Source organism: Pelobates fuscus, chromosome 3 (assembly GCF_036172605.1).
Source record: "Pelobates fuscus isolate aPelFus1 chromosome 3, aPelFus1.pri, whole genome shotgun sequence".
In the NCBI taxonomy this organism is placed as follows: Eukaryota; Metazoa; Chordata; class Amphibia; order Anura; family Pelobatidae; genus Pelobates; species Pelobates fuscus.
The window spans coordinates 393466704-393492499 of record NC_086319.1 but is presented as its reverse complement, the minus strand read 5'-3'; the positions used below and the strand labels follow the sequence as shown (position 1 = coordinate 393492499).

General features: G+C 41.7%; 1 protein-coding gene and 2 non-coding genes across 5 annotated transcripts; all 3 read left to right on the top strand.

Annotated features, from left to right (window-relative positions):
- Positions 1–25299, top strand: TMEM107 (transmembrane protein 107). 3 transcript variants are annotated; one of them, XM_063446016.1, is made up of 6 exons: positions 1–249; positions 20134–20228; positions 21585–21652; positions 22259–22359; positions 23804–23900; positions 24312–25299. In XM_063446016.1, exons 2-6 carry the CDS (start codon positions 20142–20144, stop codon positions 24379–24381), a joined length of 423 nt encoding a protein of 140 aa, XP_063302086.1. In that variant the 5' UTR covers positions 1–249; positions 20134–20141; the 3' UTR covers positions 24382–25299. The 3 variants fall into 3 exon arrangements, with proteins under 3 accessions (XP_063302086.1, XP_063302085.1, XP_063302084.1); XM_063446015.1 differs by lacking the exons at positions 1–249; positions 23804–23900 and adding exons at positions 10763–10818; positions 24053–24149; XM_063446014.1 differs by lacking the exon at positions 1–249 and adding an exon at positions 10763–10818.
- On the top strand, positions 4140–4221 carry TRNAL-UAG (transfer RNA leucine (anticodon UAG)). Its single transcript has one exon. It is a non-coding gene; the product is annotated as a tRNA-Leu (tRNA).
- Positions 10442–10523, top strand: TRNAL-UAG (transfer RNA leucine (anticodon UAG)). The gene has a single exon. It is a non-coding gene; the product is annotated as a tRNA-Leu (tRNA).
- Positions 25300–25796: the final 497 nt, after the last annotated feature.

Sequence of the window (25796 nt, the reverse complement as noted above, 5' to 3'; positions counted from 1 at the left end):
TTCAACTGGGCTGACCCTGAATTGAATCAGCTCTGGTATTGCCAAAGAATCCAGTGTTTCCTGAACTGACTTTACTTCTCAAAGCTGATGGTCGGTGCTTGAAAAGTGCTGCCCTGTTGCAACATTGTAACTCCATATGTGGGGAGTCAGTGACCTAATGGATCCCCTGCAGGATGTGAATGCTGCACATTGAACCTTCCACTTCCCATCCATCATACGGCCATTAACACATCTCCCAACATGTCAAAGGTAAAAAGAGGGACACTTTAACTGTTAGGGTGTGAGTGGGCGCGGGGCTGTTCTTAGACCTTCATCCGTCTATACAGGAGGTCACACTCACACTCTCCCGTACCTTTATACATATATACAGGAGGCCACACTCACTCTCCCGTACCTTTATACATATATACAGGAGGCCACACTCACACTCTCCCGTACCTTTATACATATATACAGGAGGTCACACTCACACTCTCCCGTACCTTTATACATATATACAGGAGGTCACACTCACACTCTCCCGTACCTTTTATACATATATACAGGAGGCTACACTCACACTCTCCCGTACCTTTATACGTATATTGAGGAGGTCACACTCACACTCTCCAGTACCTTTATACATATACACAGGAGGTCACACTGACACTCTCCCGTACCTTTATACATATATACAGGAGGCTACACTCACACTCTCCCGTACCTTTATACATATATACAGGAGGCCACACTCACACTCTCCAGTACCTTTATACGTATATACAGGAGGCCACACTCACACTCTTCCGTACCTTTATACATATATACAGGAGGTCACACTCACACTCTCCCGTACCTTTATACATATATACAGGAGGTCACACTCACACTCTCCCGTACCTTTATACATATATACAGGAGGTCACACTCATACTCTCCCGTACCTTTATACGTACATACAGGAGGCCACACTCACACTCTTCCGTACCTTTTATACGTATATTGAGGAGGTCACACTCACACTCTCCAGTACCTTTATACATATACACAGGAGGTCACACTGACACTCTCCCGTACCTTTATACATATATACAGGAGGCTACACTCACAATCTCCCGTACCTTTATACATATATACAGGAGGCCACACTCACACTCTCCCGTACCTTTATACATATATACAGGAGGCCACACTCACACTCTCCCGTACCTTTATACATATATACAGGAGGCCACACTCACACTCTCCCGTACCTTTATACATATATACAGGAGGTCACACTCACACTCTCCCGTACCTTTATACATATATACAGGAGGCCACACTCACACTCTTCCGTACCTTTATACATATATTGAGGAGGTCACACTCACACTCTCCAGTACCTTTATACATATACACAGGAGGTCACACTGACACTCTCCCGTACCTTTATACATATATACAGGAGGCTACACTCACACTCTCCCGTACCTTTATACATATATACAGGAGGCCACACTCACACTCTCCCGTACCTTTATACATATATACAGGAGGCCACACTCACACTCTCCCGTACCTTTATACATATATACAGGAGGTCACACTCACACTCTCCCTTACCTTTATACGTATATACAGGAGGCCACACTCACACTCTCCCGTACCTTTATACATATATACAGGAGGTCACACTCACACTCTCCCGTACCTTTATACATATATACAGGAGGCCACACTCACACTCTTCCGTACCTTTATACGTATATTGAGGAGGTCACACTCACACTCTCCAGTACCTTTATACATAGACACAGGAGGTCACACTGACACTCTCCCGTACCTCTATACATATATACAGGAGGCTACACTCACACTCTCCCGTACCTTTATACATATATACAGGAGGCCACACTCACACTCTCCCGTACCTTTATACATATATACAGGAGGCCACACTCACACTCTCCCGTACCTTTTATACGTACATACAGGAGGCCACACTCACACTCTCCCGTACCTTTATACGTATATTGAGGAGGTCACACTCACACTCTCCAGTACCTTTATACATATACACAGGAGGTCACACTGACACTCTCCCGTACCTTTATACATATATACAGGAGGCTACACTCACACTCTCCCGTACCTTTATACGTATATACAGGAGGCCACACTCACACTCTCCCGTACCTTTATACATATATACAGGAGGCCACACTCACACTCACACTCTCCCGTACCTTTATACATATATACAGGAGGCCACACTCACACTCTCCCGTACCTTTATACATATATACAGGAGGCCACACTCACACTCTCCCGTACCTTTATACATATATACAGGAGGCCACACTCACACTCTCCCGTACCTTTATACATATATACAGGAGGCCACACTCACACTCTCCCGTACCTTTATACGTATATACAGGAGGTCACACTCATACTCTCCCGTACCTTTATACGTATATACAGGAGGTCACACTCATACTCTCCCGTACCTTTATACGTATATACAGGAGGTCACACTCACACTCTCCCGTACCTTTATACATATATACAGGAGGTCACACTCACACTCTCCCATACCTTTTATACATATATACAGGAGGCCACACTCACACTCTCCCGTACCTTTATACATATAGAGATTTGTTGTAGTGTTTGTGTTTTTATGTTGAGGGTGTGTCTGTGTATCTGACTGTGTGTGTTTGTGAATGTGTGTGTGTATCTGACTGTGTGTCTGAGAGTCTGTATCTGACAGTGTATGTTTATATGTGTATCATAGTGTGTGTGAATGTGTTTGTGGCAGCATATGTCTGGGAATGTGAGTGTCAGTGTATACGTGTCGGTGAATCTTTGTGTAGTTTCACGTCTGTGTGTCTGCAAATGAGTGCCTCTGTGTTTGTTTTGGAATGAGTATGTATAACTCTGTACGAATATCAGAGAGGGCATCCATGCATGCTTATACATTCACTTAAACATATATACTATATATATATAAAAAAATGGGAGCTCCTGTATGGAAAGGAGCCGGCCCATTTAATAAAGGTAGAGAATACTGACAGCCTCCCTGGCCAGCCCAATTCAAGGCTGACTGTGTTCTAGTGCCCTAACAGCACAAAGCACATGGTATGCACCTCCAATCATGCACTTGCGTTGTATATAGTTCCTTGGCATTCCCAGAAAGTGGACCATTAGAGACAATTCTCTGCCATCACCTACACATTTCTCTGCTACCTCTTGTCTCATCTCCCCATGTTAACCTTTGGATGGTAAACTCATGGGCAGGGCTCTGTACCTTTTGCATTGGTCATTTTTTGCTGTATTGTTTTTATCCCCAATTGCAGGAATATTATAATAATTATAATAATTTACTATGCTAAAAGCCCAAGCATAAAGTGCTGTAACAGCGCAGTGTGCATGGTGTAGCCTTAATGGGGCTGCACAGCACGTGTAGCAGACGGCCAGCTGGGATAGCAACTTGGATTCAGGAAAATCATTCCGAACTCGGGACGTATGTCAAGAGGTATGTCGTAAATTTCAAATAAAATAAAGGGGAATTTTGAATTTATAGATAACATTTAAAACATAACTGAATTTTTTTCAAATTCAGCTATTTTGGTGTAAAATGTGAGATTTACTTTGACCAACGAGGATGGACTAAGGGCATGTTTGCTCTCAATGCTTTCCTATGGACGCTGGCGTCTTCTCACTGTGAAAATCACAGTGAGAAGCGCGGAAGCGCCTCTAGCGGCTGTCAATGAAACAGCCACTAGAGACTGGATTAACCCATTATGTTTATAGAAAAAAGGGTTAATCCTAGCTGGACCAGGCACCCAGACCACTTCATTAAGCTGAAATGGTCTGGGTGCCTAGAGTGGTCCTTTAATTGGGGTCCTCGACCCCACCTCGTCCAGATTGGCATCTCGTTTAATCAGGGTCCTCGATAACTTTTGTTCCAGTTTTGTTAAATTGGACACTTTCTATTACTGTAAAGCTCTGCTTATTAAATTGGAAATACTAATATTAATAATAATAACTATATATAAAGAAAAAAACAAAAAAAAAACCACTCTACATAATGATCTCAAACTGATTAGAGGTGGCTGAGTGACGTCACACGCTGTCAGTCATGATCCTGCCCAGTGAGCGAGAAAGAGCAGCAAGGTAGCGTGGCCGAGCGGTCTAAGGCGCTGGATTTAGGCTCCAGTCTCTCTGGAGGCGTGGGTTCGAATCCCACCGCTGCCAAGCATTTTTTGTTTGTAGTAACCGCGTCAATTTTTTTTTTTTTTTTTATATTTAATGTAATTAGACCTTGTACGTCGGCTATTTAGTTTAATTTCTATCCATTCAGAAAATACATAATGTAATTAAAAGACTCTGGAGACATAAACTTAAGACTTTAAATGGCCTCACCCTCTACCCTTTTGCCAGGAAGGAAAATGGCCGTCAAGCTCCCGCAGAGCGTAATGACGCTTCGCAACCTGATTGGTCAGCTCTAACGTTCGCGAGATGTCCCTTTAAGGCAACGGTACATTGGTTGCCAGGCAACGGAAGTGGTGGCAGAGTGGAACAGGGACAGGTAACTATGTCTGAGATTACTGGGTGTGATATAACATGGGCCTTATATCCCAGGGTTATAATAACACTGTATGTAATGTATTATATACAGTGACTGGGTGTGATATAACATGGGCCTTATATCCCAGGGTTATAATAACACTGCATGTAATGTATTATATACAGTGACTGGGTGTGATATAACATGGGTCTTATATCCCAGGGTTATAATAATAATACTGCATGTAATGTATTATATACAGTGACTGGGTGTGATATAACATGGGCCTTCTATCCCAGGGTTATAATAACACTGCATGTAATGTATTATACAGTGACTGGGTGTGATATAACATGGGCCTTATATCCCAGGGTTATAATAACACTGCATGTAATGTATTATACAGTGACTGGGTGTGATATAACATGGGCCTTATATCCCAGGGTTATAATAACACTGCATGTAATGTATTATACAGTGACTGGGTGTGATATAACATGGGCCTTATATCCCAGGGTTATAATAACACTGCATGTAATGTATTATACAGTGACTGGGTGTGATATAACATGGGCCTTATATCCCAGGGTTATAATAATAATACTGCATGTAATGTATTATACAGTGACTGGGTGTGATATAACATGGGCCTTCTATCCCAGGGTTATAATAACACTGCATGTAATGTATTATACAGTGACTGGGTGTGATATAACATGGGCCTTATATCCCAGGGTTATAATAACACTGCATGTAATGTATTATACAGTGACTGGGTGTGATATAACATGGGCCTTATATCCCAGGGTTATAATAATAATACTGCATGTAATGTATTATACAGTGACTGGGTGTGATATAACATGGGCCTTATATCCCAGGGTTATAATAATAATACTGCATGTAATGTATTATACAGTGACTGGGTGTGATATAACATGGGCCTTATATCCCAGGGTTATAATAATACTGCATGTAATGTATTATACAGTGACTGGGTGTGATATAACATGGGCCTTATATCCCAGGGTTATAATAATAATACTGCATGTAATGTATTATACAGTGACTGGGTGTGATATAACATGGGAATTATATCCCAGGGTTATAATAATAATACTGCATGTAATGTATTATATACAGTGACTGGGTGTGATATAACATGGGCCTTATATCCCAGGGTTATAATAATAATACTGCATGTAATGTATTATACAGTGACTGGGTGTGATATAACATGGGCCTTATATCCCAGGGTTATAATAATAATACTGCATGTAATGTGTTATATACAGTGACTGGGTGTGATATAACATGGGCCTTATATCCCAGGGTTATAATAATAATACTGCATGTAATGTATTATACAGTGACTGGGTGTGATATAACATGGGTCTTATATCCCAGGGTTATAATAATAATACTGCATGTAATGTATTATACAGTGACTGGGTGTGATATAACATGGACCTTATATCCCAGGGTTATAATAATAATACTGCATGTAATGTATTATACAGTGACTGGGTGTGATATAACATGGGCCTTCTATCCCAGGGTTATAATAACACTGCATGTAATGTATTATACAGTGACTGGGTGTGATATAACATGGGCCTTATATCCCAGGGTTATAATAACACTGCATGTAATGTATTATACAGTGACTGGGTGTGATATAACATGGGCCTTATATCCCAGGGTTATAATAACACTGCATGTAATGTATTATACAGTGACTGGGTGTGATATAACATGGGCCTTATATCCCAGGGTTATAATAACACTGCATGTAATGTATTATACAGTGACTGGGTGTGATATAACATGGGCCTTATATCCCAGGGTTATAATAATAATACTGCATGTAATGTATTATACAGTGACTGGGTGTGATATAACATGGGCCTTCTATCCCAGGGTTATAATAACACTGCATGTAATGTATTATACAGTGACTGGGTGTGATATAACATGGGCCTTATATCCCAGGGTTATAATAACACTGCATGTAATGTATTATACAGTGACTGGGTGTGATATAACATGGGCCTTATATCCCAGGGTTATAATAATAATACTGCATGTAATGTATTATACAGTGACTGGGTGTGATATAACATGGGCCTTATATCCCAGGGTTATAATAATAATACTGCATGTAATGTATTATACAGTGACTGGGTGTGATATAACATGGGCCTTATATCCCAGGGTTATAATAATACTGCATGTAATGTATTATACAGTGACTGGGTGTGATATAACATGGGCCTTATATCCCAGGGTTATAATAATAATACTGCATGTAATGTATTATACAGTGACTGGGTGTGATATAACATGGGAATTATATCCCAGGGTTATAATAATAATACTGCATGTAATGTATTATATACAGTGACTGGGTGTGATATAACATGGGCCTTATATCCCAGGGTTATAATAATAATACTGCATGTAATGTATTATACAGTGACTGGGTGTGATATAACATGGGCCTTATATCCCAGGGTTATAATAATAATACTGCATGTAATGTATTATATACAGTGACTGGGTGTGATATAACATGGGCCTTATATCCCAGGGTTATAATAATAATACTGCATGTAATGTATTATACAGTGACTGGGTGTGATATAACATGGGTCTTATATCCCAGGGTTATAATAATAATACTGCATGTAATGTATTATACAGTGACTGGGTGTGATATAACATGGACCTTATATCCCAGGGTTATAATAATAATACTGCATGTAATGTATTATACAGTGACTGGGTGTGATATAACATGGGCCTTATATCCCAGGGTTATAATAATAATAATACTGCATGTAATGTATTATACAGTGACTGGGTGTGATATAACATGGGCCTTATATCCCAGGGTTATAATAACACTGCATGTAATGTATTATACAGTGACTGGGTGATATAACATGGGTCTTATATCCCAGGGTTATAATAACACTGCATGTAATGTATTATATAGTGACTGGGTGTGATATAACATGGGCCTTATATCCCAGGGTTATAATAACACTGCATGTAATGTATTATATACAGTGACTGGGTGTGATATAACATGGACCTTATATCCCAGGGTTATAATAATAATAATACTGCATCTAATGTATTATACAGTGGCTGGGTGTGATATAACATGGGTCTTATATCCCAGGGTTATAATAATAATACTGCATGTAATGTATTATACAGTGACTGGGTGTGATATAACATGGGCCTTCTATCCCAGGGTTATAATAACACTGCATGTAATGTATTATATACAGTGACTGGGTGTGATATTGATGTAGATTAATTTAGAAATAAACAAATATGTTTAAATGTCTATCTGTTCCTGTCCAAATCTGAGATGATTAAATTGCGTATACGCAGAAGTAAGTTCACACTGACACACGGAGTTCAGGTTAAAAGCACTTCGAGAAAATTTAATGGCATCTGATTAAAAGCGGGTTCGCAGACCCTTATAAGAGCAAAATTACATCATCATTGCATATTAAGATAACAGTAAATAAACATCATTAATTGGATTAAGTGTTAAGTGGTTATGTCAATGTCCACCCATCAATATTATTAATTGGCTCAAGAACTAAGTGGTTAGCAAGGTGTCCTCCCACCGGGAGGTGGCGTTATTCTGGACACGGGTGTGGACAGATGGCTCAAGCGCCATCTTACCCAGCACGAGGCTTACTCGGTGGGAAGGGGGGCTTGGGCGTCATTTTGGGTAGTTAGTGATGTCAGACTCGTGATCAGGCTCAGGGTTCTTTTTTATGAAAAGAACATTTCATTAGAGCAGCTTTCTCATGGCCTTGGCTATACTTTGTTACATGTTACAGGAACTCAATAAGTCCAGTGTTAGTCATGTCCTTCTAGAAAATACAGTCTCTATTCATTATACTAAATGCTGTTAGGAAATTCTGTCATGTAATGTAGTTAAAATGGAGAATCTGTCATGAAGTGAAGTTAAAATGGAGTTAGTACAAAAATTCAATACAGGTTTTTTTTTAATAAGTCTACATCAATATAACATGGGTCTTATATCCCAGGGTTATAATAACACTGCATGTTATGTATTATACAGTGACTGGGTGTGATATAACATGGGCCTTATATCCCAGGGTTATAATAACACTGCATGTAATGTATTATACAGTGACTGGGTGTGATATAACATGGGTCTTATATCCCAGGGTTATAATAACATTGCATGTAATGTATTATACATTGACTGGGTGTGATATAACATGGGCCTTATATCCCAGGGTTATAATAACACTGCATGTAATGTATTATATACAGTGACTGGGTGTGATATAACATGGGCCTTATATCCCAGGGTTATAATAATAATACTGCATGTAATGTATTATACAGTGACTGGGTGTGATATAACATGTGCCTTATCTCCCAGGGTTATAATAACACTGCATGTAATGTGTGATATAGCATGGGTCTTATATCCCAGGGTTATAATAACACTGCATGTAATGTATTATACAGTGACTGGGTGTGATATAACATGGGTCTTATATCCCAGGGTTATAATAATAATACTGCATGTAATGTATTATATACAGTGACTGGGTGTGATATAACATGGGTCTTATATCCCAGGGTTATAATAACACTGCATGTAATGTATTATACAGTGACTGGGTGTAATATAACATGGGCCTTATATCCCAGTGTTATAATAATAATACTGCATGTAATGTATTATACAGTGACTGGGTGTGATATAACATGGACCTTATATCCCAGGGTTATAATAATAATACTGCATGTAATGTATTATATACAGTGACTGGGTGTGATATAACATGGACCTTATATCCCAGGGTTATAATAATAATACTGCATGTAATGTATTATACAGTGACTAGGTGTGATATAACATGGACCTTATATCCCAGGGTTATAATAATAATACTGCATGTAATGTATCATACAGTGACTGGGTGTGATATAACATGGGCCTTATATCCCAGGGTTATAATAATAATACTGCATGTAATGTATTATACAGTGACTGGGTGTGATATAACATGGGCCTTATATCCCAGGGTTATAATAACACTGCATGTAATGTGTGATATAACATGGACCTTATATCCCAGGGTTATAATAATAATACTGCATGTAATGTATTATACAGTGACTGGGTGTGATATAACATGGGCCTTATATCCCAGGGTTATAATAATAATAATACTGCATGTAATGTATCATACAGTGACTGGGTGTGATATAACATGGGCCTTATATCCCAGGGTTATAATAATAATACTGCATGTAATGTATTATACAGTGACTGGGTGTGATATAACATGGGCCTTATATCCCAGGGTTATAATAATAATACTGCATGTAATGTATTATACAGTGATATAACATGGGCCTTATATCCCACGGTTATAATAACACTGCATGTTATGTATTATACAGTGACTGGGTGTGATATAACATGGGCCTTATATCCCAGGGTTATAATAATACTGCATGTAATGTATTATACAGTGACTGGGTGTGATAAAACATGGGTCTTATATCCCAGGGTTATAATAACACTGCATGTAATGTATTATACAGTGACTGGGTGTGATATAACATGGGCCTTATATCCCAGGGTTATAATAATAATACTGCATGTAATGTATTATACAGTGACTGGGTGTGATATAACATGGGAATTATATCCCAGGGTTATAATAATAATACTGCATGTAATGTATTATACAGTGACTAATAATAATAACTATATATAAAGGAAAAAAAAAATAAATCTCTACATAATGATCTCAAACTGATTAGAGGTGGCTGAGTGACGTCACACACTGTCAGTCATGATCCTGCCCAGTGAGCGAGAAAGAGCAGCAAGGTAGCGTGGCCGAGCGGTCTAAGGCGCTGGATTTAGGCTCCAGTCTCTCTGGAGGCGTGGGTTCGAATCCCACCGCTGCCAACATTTTTTTTTTTGTAGTAACCGCGTCCTTTTTTTTTATATATATATATATATATATATATATTTAATGTAATTAGACCTTGTAAGTCGGCTATTTAGTTTAATTTCTATCCATTCAAAAAATACATAATGTAATTAAAAGACTCTGGAGACATAAACCTAAGTCCCCCCCACCCTCAGGGGTGGCGCTTCGCAACCTGATTGGTCAGCTCTATCCTTCGCGAAATGTCCCTTTAAGGCAACGGTACATTGGTTGCCAGGCAACGGAAGTGGTGGCAGAGTGGAACAGGGACAGGTAACTACAGGGAGTGCAGAATTATTAGGCAAGTTTGTATTTTTGAGGATTAATTTTATTATTGAACAACAACCATGTTCTCAATGAACCCAAAAAACTCATTAATATCAAAGCTGAATATTTTTGGAAGTAGTTTTTAGTTTGTTTTTAGTTATAGCTATTTTAGGGGGATATCTGTGTGTGCAGGTGACTATTACTGTGCATAATTATTAGGCAACTTAACAAAAAACAAATATATACCCATTTCAATTATTTATTTTTACCAGTGAAACCAATATAACATCTCAACATTCACAAATATACATTTCTGACATTCAAAAACAAATCAGTGACCAATATAGCCACCTTTCTTTGCAAGGACACTCAAAAGCCTGCCATCCATGGATTCTGTCAGTGTTTTGATCTGTTCACCATCAACATTGCGTGCAGAAGCAACCACAGCCTCCCAGACACTGTTCAGAGAGGTGTACTGTTTTCCCTCCTTGTAAATCTCACATTTGATGATGGACCACAGGTTCTCAATGGGGTTCAGATCAGGTGAACAAGGAGGCCATGTCATTAGATTTTCTTCTATTATACCCTTTCTTGCCAGCCACGCTGTGGAGTACTTGGACGCGTGTGATGGAGCATTGTCCTGCATGAAAATCATGTTTTTCTTGAAGGATGCAGACTTCTTCCTGTACCACTGCTTGAAGAAGGTGTCTTCCAGAAACTGGCAGTAGGACTGGGAGTTGAGCTTGACTCCATCCTCAACCCGAACAGGCCCCACAAGCTCATCTTTGATGATACCAGCCCAAACCAGTACTCCACCTCCACCTTGCTGGCGTCTGAGTCGGACTGGAGCTCTCTGCCCTTTACCAATCCAGCCACGGGCCCATCCATCTGGCCCATCAAGACTCACTCTCATTTCATCAGTCCATAAAACCTTAGAAAAATCAGTCTTGAGATATTTCTTGGCCCAGTCTTGACGTTTCAGCTTGTGTGTCTTGTTCAGTGGTGGTCGTCTTTCAGCCTTTCTTACCTTGGCCATGTCTCTGAGTATTGCACACCTTGTGCTTTTGGGCACTCCAGTGATGCAGCTTGCAGCTCTGAAATATAGCCAAACTGGTGGCAAGTGGCATCTTGGCAGCTGCACGCTTGACTTTTCTCAGTTCATGGGCAGTTATTTTGCGCCTTGGTTTTTCCACACGCTTCTTGCGACCCTGTTGACTATTTTGAATGAAACGCTTGATTGTTCGATGATCACGCTTCAGAAGCTTTGCAATTTTAAGAGTGCTGCATCCCTCTGCAAGATATCTCACTATTTTTGACTTTTCTGAGCCTGTCAAGTCCTTCTTTTGACCCATTTTGCCAAAGGAAAGGAAGTTGCCTAATAATTATGCACACCTATAGGGTGTTGATGTCATTAGACCACACCCCTTCTCATTACAGAGATGCACATCACCTAATATGCTTAATTGGTAGTAGGCTTTCAAGTCTATACAGCTTGGAGTAAGACAACATGCATAAAGAGGATGATGTGGTCAAAATACTAATTTGCCTAATAATTCTGCACTCCCTGTATGTCTGAGATTAGGTAGATAGCTGGGGTCTGAGCGCACATTTCGTGAAAGTACCGCTCAGATCCCAGCATAAATAACCAAACGCCGCACGAAACACACATTATTTCTAAGTTACATTCAAACTACCGATTGACCTTAGGGAAACACATTACCGAAGGACCGGGGCTCCTGAACGGCTTGGAAGTCCAGCGGTATTCGTGCCGTCGAGTAGCCGATTTTAGTTCCAGGCGCTCGACGACCAAATACCGCTGGGCTAACAAAAGATCCAAGATGGCCGACCGCCGCGTGGTCGGTAGCCGAACGGCGGCCACCCCGAATCTCTCTAATTACCGATTGCAACAATGTTGCAATCCTTAATGGGAGCCACACAACCTCCTGTGTGTGGTCTCCCTTCGGTAGTTTGTTAGTTTCACGAACAGTGTTGAAATTCACTGTTCGTGAAACTATTGTATGAATGCTGGAGGTTTTTCATGCCACCAGCATACGAACGCTATTGTTCATATGGAATACACTATGCAGAAATACACTTGGTTCTTAAAGCTATAGGCACACATTTCCGAAAATACAGTTTATAGTGGCTAGTTTTGCCACAATGCTCCCCCAGAACCAAGCCAGCATACACAGTCTGATCCCAACAGATCGGCTTGGGGATGTCCGGAGGAGTACTCACAGATCACTGTTAAATGTCTGTTTGTCTGGATAACCCGTCAGCATTGCCATTTTGTTTCCCAGGGCGGTAGTGGATTGTAAAGTCAAAAGGCTGCAGCGCCAAACTCCAGCGCAACAGCCTGGCATTGTCTCCTGATCTGTGATCTGTGAGTAATGTAAACGGTTGTCCATATAAATAGGGTTGCAGCTTTTTGAGGGCCCACACCACAGCCAGGCACTCATTTTCAATGGCGGCGTGGCTCACTTCTCTGGGTAAAGTCTTCGGCTTAGATAAGCTACTGGGTGCTCGCCGCCATCTGTTTCGACTTGGCTCAGTACTGCTCCCAATCCAAACATAGAAGCGTCTGTATGGACGAGAAAGCGTTTAGTTGGATTAGGAGCAGAAAGTACAGGTGATTTAATGAGCGCCGTCTTGAGCTGTTGGAAAGCCTGTTCACACTCTGGGGCCCATACTACTATCTTGGGGAGGTTTTTACGGGTTAAATCAGTGAGGGGTTTTGCTAGGGTGCTGTAGTTAGCTACATATTTCCTGTAGTACCCTGCGGTACCCAGGAATGCGAGGACCTGTGTTTTAGTGCGGGGTGTTGGCCACTTGGCTACTGCCTCTATTTTAGCGGGCTCTGGTTTCTGTAGCCCGCTTCCTACCCTGTGTCCTAAGTATTGAACTTCTGCCATTCCTATATGGCACTTACTGGGCTTTAAGGTCAGTCCGGACTCCCTAATCCGGTCCAATACGGCTCCTATGCGGGTCAGGTGTTCAGGCCAGGAGTAGCTAAAAATGGCTATATCATCTAAGTATGCGCACGCATATTCCTGAAACCCATCCAGTAGCCGATCTACCATCCTCTGAAAGGTAGCCGGGGCATTTTTCATCCCGAATGGCATGACCTTAAACTGATACAGGCCAAACGGGGTGACAAATGCCGACTTGGGGATGGCATCCTCGGCTAGCGGAATTTGCCAGTACCCTTTGCACAGATCTATTGTGGTGAGGTACTGGCCCCTGGCCATTTTGTCTAGGAGCTCGTCTATCCGGGGTATAGGGTAAGCGTCTGAGGTCGTTTTATCGTTGAGCCTCTTGTAGTCCACACAGAAACGGGTCGCCCCGTCCTGTTTCGGTACTAGTACTAATGGGGAGGCCCAGGGGCTGTCAGAATGTTCTATCACCCCTAACTGCAGCATTTCCTCAATCTCCTTCCGCATACTTTCTTTAACTGATTCGGGTATGCGATAAGGGGTTTGGCAAAGGGGAGTCTGGTCTAGGGTTTCTACCTTGTGAGTGGCTAACGGAGTGTACCCAGGTAGGTTGGAAAAAGTGGCTCCCTTTTCCTGGATTAGTTTTTGGACCTGGATTCGCTCCTAGGGGTTTAGCCGCTCTCCTAACTGTACTTCTCCCAGGTCTCCGCTCTGGCCCTCTTGGTCTAGGAGATCTGGGAGTGGCAAATTATCGTAATCTTTGGTGGCAGGTGCACAGATCGTGGTTACCTCTTCTGTGCGCTCGTGGTATGGTTTGAGCATGTTCACATGGAGCATGCGCTTGCCTCCCGCGCCTGTGACCGGACCGATCACATAAGTGGTATTACAGATCTGCTCTACCACCTTGTATGGGCCCTGCCAGGAAGCCTGCAGCTTGTCCTTTGGATGGGTCGTAGAATTAGCACCTTTTGCCCCACCTGAAAGCTGCGGTCCATGGCTCCCTTATCGTACCATCTGCGCTGCCGTTGTTGGTCCGCCTGGAGGTTGTCGCCTACGGTCTGGGTCAGCACCTCCAGGCGATCCCTAAACTCTAGCACATAGGGTACGATGGGGGTGCCGTTAATAGTCTCTTCTCCCTCCCAGTGTTCCCGAATTAAATCCAGGGGGCCCCTCACTCTCCTCCCGAATAATAGTTCGATCGGAGAGAACCCGGTGGATTCTTGAGGTACTTCCCTATAGGCAAATAGCAAGTGGGGTAAAAACCTTTCCCAGTCTTTCTGAGTGTCTATGAACGTACGGATCATCTGTTTAAGTGTTCCGTTAAACCGTTCACAGAGCCCATTAGACTGGGGGTGATAAGCGGAGTTCAATATTTGCTGTACCCCACATATCTTCCAGAGTTGCTGTGCGACTTTGGCGGTAAACTGGGTGCCCCTATCCGAAATAATTTCCTTGGGAAATCTCACACGGGTAAATATTCGCATCAGGGCATCCGCTACCGTCTCTGCATGCACATTCGTCAAGGCCACTGCTTCAGGGTATCTGGTGGCATAGTCCACCACGGTCAGGACATATTTCTTGCCGGAGGGGCTGGGTTTTGATAGGGGTCCTATAATATCTACCGCCACCCTACAGAAAGGTTCCTCAATTATGGGAAGAGAACGGAGCCGAGCTTTGTATCAGTCTCCCCTCTTCCCTACCCTCTGGCAGGTATCACAGGTCTGGCAATATCGCCTGACGTCCTGTGAGATACCTGGCCAGAAGAAGTTCTGGGTCAGCCTGTGCTTAGTACGGCTGATCCCTAAGTGCCCAGACAGGGGAATGTCATGGGCGATGCGTAATAGCTCCAGTCTATACTTTCGAGGCACTATTAATTGTTTAATGGGTAGGGGTATGGATCCGGACACTACCTTTTCTGCGTGACGATACAGCAGCCCCTTGCCCCAAGTGTATCTCTCCCCTTCTAATCCTGCCTGGTCTTTATTAATGCGATCTTTGTAGATCTGCAGGGAGGGATCTAGGGCCACTTTAGAACCAAATTCTAGGGGGGACGCCCAGGGCATGACATTGGACATGGGGGGTACATTGCTTACCTGAGCCTCAGAGTGGTTAGGCGGAGCTGTGGTGCGGGCCCGCTGCCGGGTCACAACCGGATACGCCTCCTGTACAGTGTTTTGAAGAACAAAAGCTGAAGTCAGCTCCCCCAGGTCGTTGCCCAAAATGACGTCAGCGGGTAGGTCCTGCATCATCCCCACCTCCACATTTCCATGCCCCGCTCCCCAATTCAAATGTACTTTGGCAGTAGCTACTTTATAAATTGCTCCCCCTGCCACCCGTACAGCAACACAGTCTCCAGTTAAATTGTGTTTAGGTACCAGATGGTTCCGGACCAGGGTTAAGGTAGCCCCAGAGTCACGAAGTCCTTGTACCTTTTCCCCCTCCATATGTACCTCCTGTCGATGTCCTTGTCAGTTATCATGCAGCGTCCCCAGCGGTTCTTCCCTTGGAGTGACGGTCTCAGGTGCTCCATACTGTTCAGCTTGCACACAGTGTACAGCTGCTCAGTGCTGCATTATTCCAGCTGGGCCTGGGTCGATTGCGTGGACAGTCTAGTTGGATATGCCCTTGCTGGTTGCAGGTGTGACAACGAATTGGGGGACGTGCAGGGTACCTAGGGGTGTAAGCATTTTGGCTTACCCCAGGTCGTGGCTGGATCGTGGGGGTCACAGCTGATATCGTCAGTGTAGGGCTATATACGGGTCGGTTTTGGGTGCTCTGGTCCCTCTGGGTGTCTAGGAACTCGTCCGCCAGCTTGGCCGCCTCTTGCAGGGTTTGTGGCTTGCGGTCCCTTACCCAATTCTGTAGGTGGGAAGGTATCCCGTTGAAGAACTGTTCCATGACCATTAACTGGAACAGGTCCTCCATTGCTTCCAACCACCCCTTTGCAGCTCGTTGTAGGCGGTGCGCCCATTCTACGTGGGTGTCTCTTGTGGGTTTTTTAATGTCCCGAAACTTTAAACGGTATGCCTCTGAGGTAATCGCATACCAGGCTAAAATGGCTTGTTTCACCTTGCCATAGTCTCTGCTGTCCTCATTTGGCACGGCCCGGTACGCCTCGGTTGCGCGACCGGATAGTTTCCCTGCTAGTAGAGGTACCCGATCCGCCTCGCTGATGTCGTGTAGTTGGCATAACCTCTCGAAATCCTGTAGGTAGTCATCTACACCACCGTCAGCTTCTGAATAGCTCTTAAAGGCTTGGTATGGGATTTTAGTTTTCCCTGGAATAATGTTAAGGCGTCGTGGCTCTTTCTCCCGCTTGATCGTTCATCTGCGTCCTTCGGAGCATGATGTATTCCTGCACATCTGCGAAAATCCTGCTGACCATCTCTTCAGATGGTATGGTTGGAAGTAGAGCCACCCTGCTCCTGTATTCTCTTTCAAATTCATTTGGCTCCTCCTCCCTTGGAGGTGCTGCAGCAGCTGCTGCTCTGTCTCCTTCCATTAGTTCTGCGATTAGTATCACCTTTGCCCTGTTGCTGGCTATTGCTCCTCTTGCCTCCAGTAATTCTTTCAAAGTGCTTCGTTTTAAAAGTGCATAATTCGTTCCCATTTACCGGCCGTTCGTGGGTTCATCCGAATGGGCTAACTCACGAATTGCTGCTTCTTCTCCTCTATTAGTTTTAATTTCTGCCGAACGTTGCTCTGCTGGGTAGTTTAAATCCCGTCGCTTGCCACCAATTGTAGCGGAGAGGTAGTATAATCCACAGTATCTCCGCTGGGTAACAGGAACAGCATAAAATAATCCATGCAAATGAATACAGCATACAATAATTCCGGTAGCGTTGTAAGAATCCTTCCTTCCCAAGAACTAGACGACACATAGGCTGGGAGTCAACTGAGCTTTTAATCACAGGTCACAGTATTTATGGGATTCCCTGTGCAAGGGGTTTCCCTACTGACATTACAGGGGTTGTACAGTAGGGGACTACATGGGGAACTTAACAACCTGGACATTTCTCCCATCATGCACTGCTGTACGAGAGGGATACTCCCACTAGAATATACAGTTAAGTGGATTATCCCTCCGTACAGCAGAACCAATATTTCACATGAAAATACATAACTTTTACACTATTCATTATATTTAAACGAATGGACGTTCGGTAGATAGCTGGGGTCTGAGCGCACATTTCGTGAAAGTACCGCTCAGATCCCAGCATAAATAACCGAACCCTGCACGAAACACAAATTATTTCTAAATTACATTCAAACTACCGATTCACCTTAGGGAAACACATTACCGAAGGACCGGGGTTCCCGAACGGCTTGGAAGTCCAGCGGTATTTGTGCCATTGAGTAGCCGATTTTAGTTCCAGGCACTCAACGACCAAATACCGCTGGGCTAACAAATGATCCAAATGGCCGACTACCGCGTGGTCGGTAGCCGAACGGCGGCCACCCTGAATCTCTCTAATTACTGATTGCAACAATGTTGCAATCCTTAATGGGAGCCACATGACCTCCTGTGTGTGGTCTCCCTTCGGAAGTTTGTTCGTTTCACGAACATTGTTGAAATTCACTGTTCGTGAAACTATTGTATGAATGCTGGTGGCTTTCATGCTGCCAGCATACGAACGCTATTGATCGCATGGAATACACTATGCAGAAATACACTTGGTTCTTAAAGCTATAGGCACACATTTCCGAAAATACAGTTTAAAGTGGCTAGTTTTGCCACACCAGGGTTATAATAACACTGCATGTAATGTATTATACAGTGACTGGGTGTGATATAACATGGGCCTTATATCCCAGGGTTATAATAATACTGCATGTAATGTATTATTGTAACGAAAATATACCCCAACACGCAGGATTCAACTCAACAGAAGACAACAAAGAGGGGAGAAACGTCTACCGGACCTTAGAATGGCCGGACTCGACGTATATGAGAGGAGTACAGAGTCAGGAGCGATCCGAGGTCAAGGGCATAAAGAGACAGCATAAACTAGGACTAGCCGGGGTCTGGTACACAGTAAACAGCAAGCCGGCAAACAGAACAGATAAGGATAAAGAGATAACGTAGTCAGAAACAAAGCCAAGGTCAAGTACGAAGGAACACAACTGAACACAACAAGCGCTAAAGGGAACTGAAACAGAAACCACGATAGGGCAAGGAACTAAGGGAAAAAGGTGAGTTTATATACTTAAACATTTATTTTGATTGACCAAAAGGTAAGTGTATGGGGAGTGTGTTATGACAAGGACCAATGGGATGCCTTTTTCAATTTAGGCTCCCACTGTCCCTTTAACCCCTTAAGGACCAAACTTCTGGAATAAAAGGGAATCATGACATGTCACACATGTCATTTGTCCTTAAGGGGTTAAGAGCGTGCCCGAGACCTGTGGCGCGCTCTTAGAGTTAGGCGGGACACGTGACCGCTTCTCGCGGTCACTGCCCTCCTTCCTGTTACAGCCGTCGGATGAGCCTCGAACAGAGGACCCCTGCCGTCCCCTGGAAAGGGTAAGTACCGCTACAATTATACAGTGACTGGGTGTGATATAACATGGGTCTTATATCCCAGGGTTATAATAATACTGCATGTAATGTATTATATACAGTGACTGGGTGTGATATAACATGGGCCTTATATCCCAGGGTTATAATAACACTGCATGTAATGTATTATATACAGTGACTGGGTGTGATATAACATGGGCCTTATATCCCAGGGTTATAATAACACTGCATGTAATGTATTATATACAGTGACTGGGTGTGATATAACATGGGCCTTATATCCCAGGGTTATAATAACACTGCATGTAATGTATTATATACAGTGACTGGGTGTGATATAACATGGGCCTTATATCCCAGGGTTATAATAACACTGCATGTAATGTATTATACAGTGACTGGGTGTGATATAACATGGGCCTTATATCCCAGGGTTATAATAACACTGCATGTAATGTATTATACAGTGACTGGGTGTGATATAACATGGGCCTTATATCCCAGGGTTATAATAATAATACTGCATGTAATGTATTATACAGTGACTGGGTGTGATATAACATGGGCCTTATATCCCAGGGTTATAATAATAATAATACTGCATGTAATGTATTATACAGTGACTGGGTATGTGTATCTCTCTATCTCACTTCTCATCACTCCCTTCAATCTGTTTTATATTATATATATATATATATATATATATATATATATATATATATATATATATATATATATGGTAATATATGAGCTGCGTTTTGTATTACTATAACAATATTTCATGTATTATACATACTGTGATTTATATGCTTTCCAAGGAGCCACTGAAATGATTTTATAAATGTGTCTTACATTCTCTCTTCACAGGTTAGAGAATGTCCGCCATCAGTAGCTTGGTCCCTTCTCGTTTCCTCACACTGATTGCTCATCTAGTTATAGTCATTACAATATTCTGGTCAAGAGTAAGTGATATCTGTAATGTATAATTAATTTACATTAAATGGTAACTGTCTATTATTTGTATTCAGAGAGAGAGGATATACGGAGCTATCTATCGCTGTATATACAGAGAGAGGACAGACTGAGCTATCTGTCACTGTATATACAGAGAGAGGACAGACTGAGCTATCTATCACTGTATATACAGAGAGAGGACAGACTGAGCTATCTGTCACTGTATATACAGAGAGAGGACAGACTGAGCTATCTATCACTGTATATACAGAGAGAGGACAGACTGAGCTATCTATCACTGTATATACAGAGAGAGGACAGACTGAGCTATCTATCACTGTATATACAGAGAGAGGACAGACTGAGCTATCTATCGCTGTATATACAGAGAGAGGACAGACTGAGCTATCTATCGCTGTATATACAGAGAGAGGACAGACTGAGCTATCTATCACTGTATATACAGAGAGAGGACAGACTGAGCTATCTATCGCTGTATATACAGAGAGAGGACAGACTGAGCTATCTATCACTGTTTATACAGAGAGAGGACAGACTGAGCTATCTATCACTGTATATACAGAGAGAGGACAGACTGAGCTATCTATCACTGTATATACAGAGAGAGGACAGACTGAGCTATCTATCGCTGTATATACAGAGAGAGGACAGACTGAGCTATCTATCACTGTATATACAGAGAGAGGACAGACTGAGCTATCTATCACTGTATATACAGAGAGAGGACAGTCTGAGCTATCTATCACTGTATATACAGAGAGAGGACAGACTGAGCTATCTATCGCTGTATATACAGAGAGAGGACAGACTGAGCTATCTATCACTGTATATACAGAGAGAGGACAGACTGAGCCATCTATCGCTGTATATACAGAGAGAGGACAGACTGAGCTATCTATCACTGTATATACAGAGAGAGGACAGACTGAGCCATCTATCGCTGTATATACAGAGAGAGGACAGACTGAGCTATCTATCACTGTATATACAGAGAGAGGACAGATTGAGCTATCACCTGTATATACAGAAAGACCTATACCTTCTATAAGCTCTTCCGAGCAGGGTCTTCTTCACCTCAATGTTATTTGTTTCTAGAAAGTACTCGGTAAACAAGCCTATTGTATAATTTCAAACCTTCCAAATGTTGGTTCTATAAATGATGATAAAAAATATACAGAGAGGGGACAGAGTGAAGTACAATGCATATACAGTGAGAGTACAGTCTGTGCTATTTGTCCACTTTCATATAATCTGAAAGCCATCTGAGCTATCTGTTACTTATTTGTACATCTGAGGGTCGGTCAGATTAACTTGAAATAACTTGTGTGTGTTTTATTTTGTAGGAGAATAATGTCCTTGCTTGTCTTCCTGTCACTTACACACAACAGGAATTTTCTTCTCGAGATACAGAGTAAGTTTCAAATTAAATAATTGAGATTGAGGGCATTGTGAGATTGTCCCACTTCCTTCCCCTGCAGGGTAACAGAATAACACAGAAGGCACTGCGAACTAAGGAGCTTATTTTTAAGGAGAGGTTCAAAGAGTCATATTACTGTATACCAAAGTGTATAAAGCACTTGCATATTGGAGAGAGCAATCAATAGTATTGTAATGCCTACCAATATCAGTAACCAGACAGGATACCAAGTCACCGCTCTAATTAATGATATTGGACTTTTAATGCTCTGTGTCCCAAAAAGGCACTATTCAGATCCAATTTTCTTTAGGATCAATAGGAAAGAACGAAAGTGCTCATAGTACAAATCTGTGTAACACATTTGTTTCCTATGTGAGGTCACTGTAAATTACACTCACACTTTAAAAAGCAACTTGGAACAGTCCTAAAAATGTGTGATAGATAAAAACAGACAGAGCATCTAACGCAACGCGTTTCGCACTTTAAAGCCTTTTTCAAGAGTATTAAATACTTAGGATGTGCTTCACCATTCTGCGCCAGGCACAATTAACTCCTACGATTTGGATGGGAGAAAGTTTTCACTTTTGTTTTCCTCCACAGGTTGATTGTTGCTCTCTCTGTTACATTGGGGATGTTTGTCATCGAGTTTGCTGGTTTTCTCTCTGGAATTTCAATGTTTAACAACACACAAAGTCTACTGTGTATCCTTTCAGACACATATAATGAATTTCAGGTCCTAAAACTGAATGTGGGTATTAATGCTGTATTTTGGTGTGATTGTCTGTGACGCGCTTATTTCGTGTGATGACATACCGTTTTATGTTTTTTGAGTAGATTTCCAAAATGGAAATCTGTAGTTTAGGATAATATGGGTTAATCCAGTAAAATGTTGGATGTGCTGAACTGAAAACTGTTGGTAATTGGCTAAAATATATAAGGTGGAACTAACACTGACTTTCTCTGTTTAATTAAAGATCTCCTATGTTCTGACCATATCGGCTGTCATTGCTACACCCCCAGTGGGGCATCTAGAGTAAAACCGTTCTCCCTGCTACACTGCATACACCAGCATGCATTCAAATGGCAACACTGAGGCTAAAAAGGCCAAGGATTTAGTGAACAGTCCTGCAAGTTCTAAAACTCTACAGCTAAAACAACACCATTCAAAGAAGGTTCCGCATTGTAAAAGTGACACTAGAAGCATCAAAACTATTTAAGCCTAATAGTGGGGTTTTGGTGTATAGATAATGCCCTTGCAGTCTAACCAGTAAATTATCTGCTATTTAGGAGTTATTTTGCTTTGTTTATGCAGCCATGTTCACACCTACCTGCATGTGACCTACACAGTCTCCCTCCATATTTCCTGTAAAGAGATCTGATGTTTAAACTTCCTTTTATTGCTCAGTCTGTTAAATTCAGAATTTCTTATCTCCTGCCCTGTGTATAGCCTGCAGGAGCCTACTGTGAGTGACTAAAATGAAATGAACAGAGCAGGAGGTAAAAATGAAACTATGTTTTTGATGTTGACTTGCTAAGCCCGCATAAACAGAAACAAAAGTGATGTATCTCCTAGTGAGACTTCAGGGGCTTGATCTATACACTAAAACCACTTAATTAAGCTCAGGTTGTTTTGGTGGTTACAGTATCTCTTTAAGCTAAATGGATTGGACATTCAGCACTTTCACAAACGATGTATTTCCTTAGTGAGTGTTGGCCTCTTTAAAGGCAGTTTGTGAATAACTTCGAATTAGTTCAAACAATCGAATATTAGTGACATAAAATGCTATGCTTGCCTAAAATTCTACGTCATATATGCAGTTTCCCTGGTTAACAAGTCTCCCTCCTATAAAGATATTCCTCCTGTTTCTGGTGATATACTGACATCTTCAGGTTGCTGCCGAATTTGCAGCTGATCTGGACTACTAATGTATTGCAACCAATATTTCCTATGAAGTTCTTCATTTGAGGATTAAGTGTGCGTTTGAGAGACTTAGCAGAGTTTATCCTATTCATGGCCTGCGAGACTAATCTGTTGAGTGAGTGGAGGAAAACGAGACATCTGTTCTGTTATTGACTGTGTGATTGATGAGACATAGAGAAAAAAAATATGTTGTTACCTCCCTAACCATATCATGTGTGGTCAAGCTGTGGGAGCTCATGCCAGTGCCAGCGTTGCCCTCCTTTTCTTCCTTTTTGAGGCCTGGTCTTGTTCTGTGTATTGGTGGATTATGGCACTGTGCAGGTGAGTTCTAAACACTAGAGGATGAGTGCATTTTCATTCTTTCCTCTTGTTTTCCTCTCTTTGTCTTGCTTTCTTTCCTACTCCTTACTCCTAGATACTGTTCCAAGAAGCCAGTATTTGGTTGTTTATTTCCTTAATGTGCCTCTCCTCAGCGGTGGCCGTTCACTGTGCAGCCTCTGTCAGCTTGTCCCTGTTTGTCTCCCAGAAATGGGAGTGCACCTCCTATTGGTATATCTTTGGTTTCTGCAGGTACATAACGAGGGAGGGAAAAACACAGTGTGGCTGGCTGATGTAAGAAAAGTATCTAAATGGGGACAGGATCACAATAGGTTACCAAACAGGTAACGATGTTGGGTAGACCAATGCCTCTTCCTGTCCACTCATTTGTCCCTTTGTTCTCTCCATTTTCAGCGTTCTACCAGCCCTCACAGAAATCATTGTCTTCATCGCTGTTCTTGGCTTCAAGCGGAAACCACTATGAGACTTTTTCATCTTCCTGACTGTTTAGAAGCTAGATAAGTCTTCGTCTTTCCAATGACCCGTGTCCCAGTGCCTGTGAGACAGGACCAATCTTTTAAGTAACTTCTCAGGGATTTCAAGAAGCTAGATTCAAAACAAAATTTGGGACAATATAAAATAATATACACGTGTGTACGATTGGACTGACAGCTGGTGATTCAGATATACACCAAGTTGGCCCAGACGGACTAAAGCAGTCATGCTTACTTGGTTGACCATATGTCCAAGATTGGCCAGGATTACCTTATACTATAACACCTGGAGGAGCCCACTTAACAGTCAGTTCTCTAAATACAAACACATAATCCTTGGTACTTTGTTATGATCAGAAAAAATCATACTATATATATTTATTTTCAACACATTGAATTCATGTATATTAGAAAGTGATCTATTATTGGCAATGCAGGAGCTGAAGGCAGAAAGCACAATTCCTGTCACTTGCTTACAAGGGGATGTGATGAACAACATACATTTTGTAAATCAACTCCATGTCTTAATCTTGTTGTTCCTATATTATCATTATTATTAATCAATGTGTGGATTGCCACAAATTCACAGTAAATTTCAAACTGTAGGTCAATGTAAAACATAGCTACATTGCATAATATTTCAGATTCTGCTAATTCGGCCTTAGATTTGTAATTCACCGTGAGTTCCTGGTAATCCATACATCAGTGAATAGCCCTGTAAATGGCAGTCAGTTTGTTATATGATGGTATTGTGTAGTAATTGTCATATCGGTTAGGTGAATTACCCATTGGGCATATTACACAAGGGGGGCAGGGCTGTTTTTTAATGGTTTTCAAAAAATGTTTTTCTATCAACTGTATATTTTTAGATATCATTTTATATGGTGCATTTTTAGAACATGGATTGTTTGGCTTTATTAAATGTTTTCTACATATACTAAAAAAATTTAATTCTGATCTTTCTTGTGTGGCAAATGCAAAGTACAAAAATTTATTACAATTGTTCAAATGTAACAAAATACCCTATCATCTTAACCCCTTAAGGACGGAGGCAATCATCCACATTCTGAACCAAAACAAAACCTTGAATTTACATTACACTGTAATGTATGGGTTTCTCTTTAAGTGCCTTCATACATAAAAGGTTGCATTAAGGGTTGGGTTATTGGCAGGATTAGGGGAAAATGTATACATGTGGCGTATCATTGTATTTGATAACAATAGCAACTACTGTTGTGCAGTAGTGAGACATGTTTGGTCTGTGAATTTCCCCAAAATCATTTTTTTTGTTGTTGAAAAAAACCCCGAAAAAATTAACTAATTCAACCTAGGTTTGTGATAAAATGGTTAAATGAAAAGTGTCAAAACGCTCTTAATTACAAAGCCTGCGGTATGTGTCTACTAT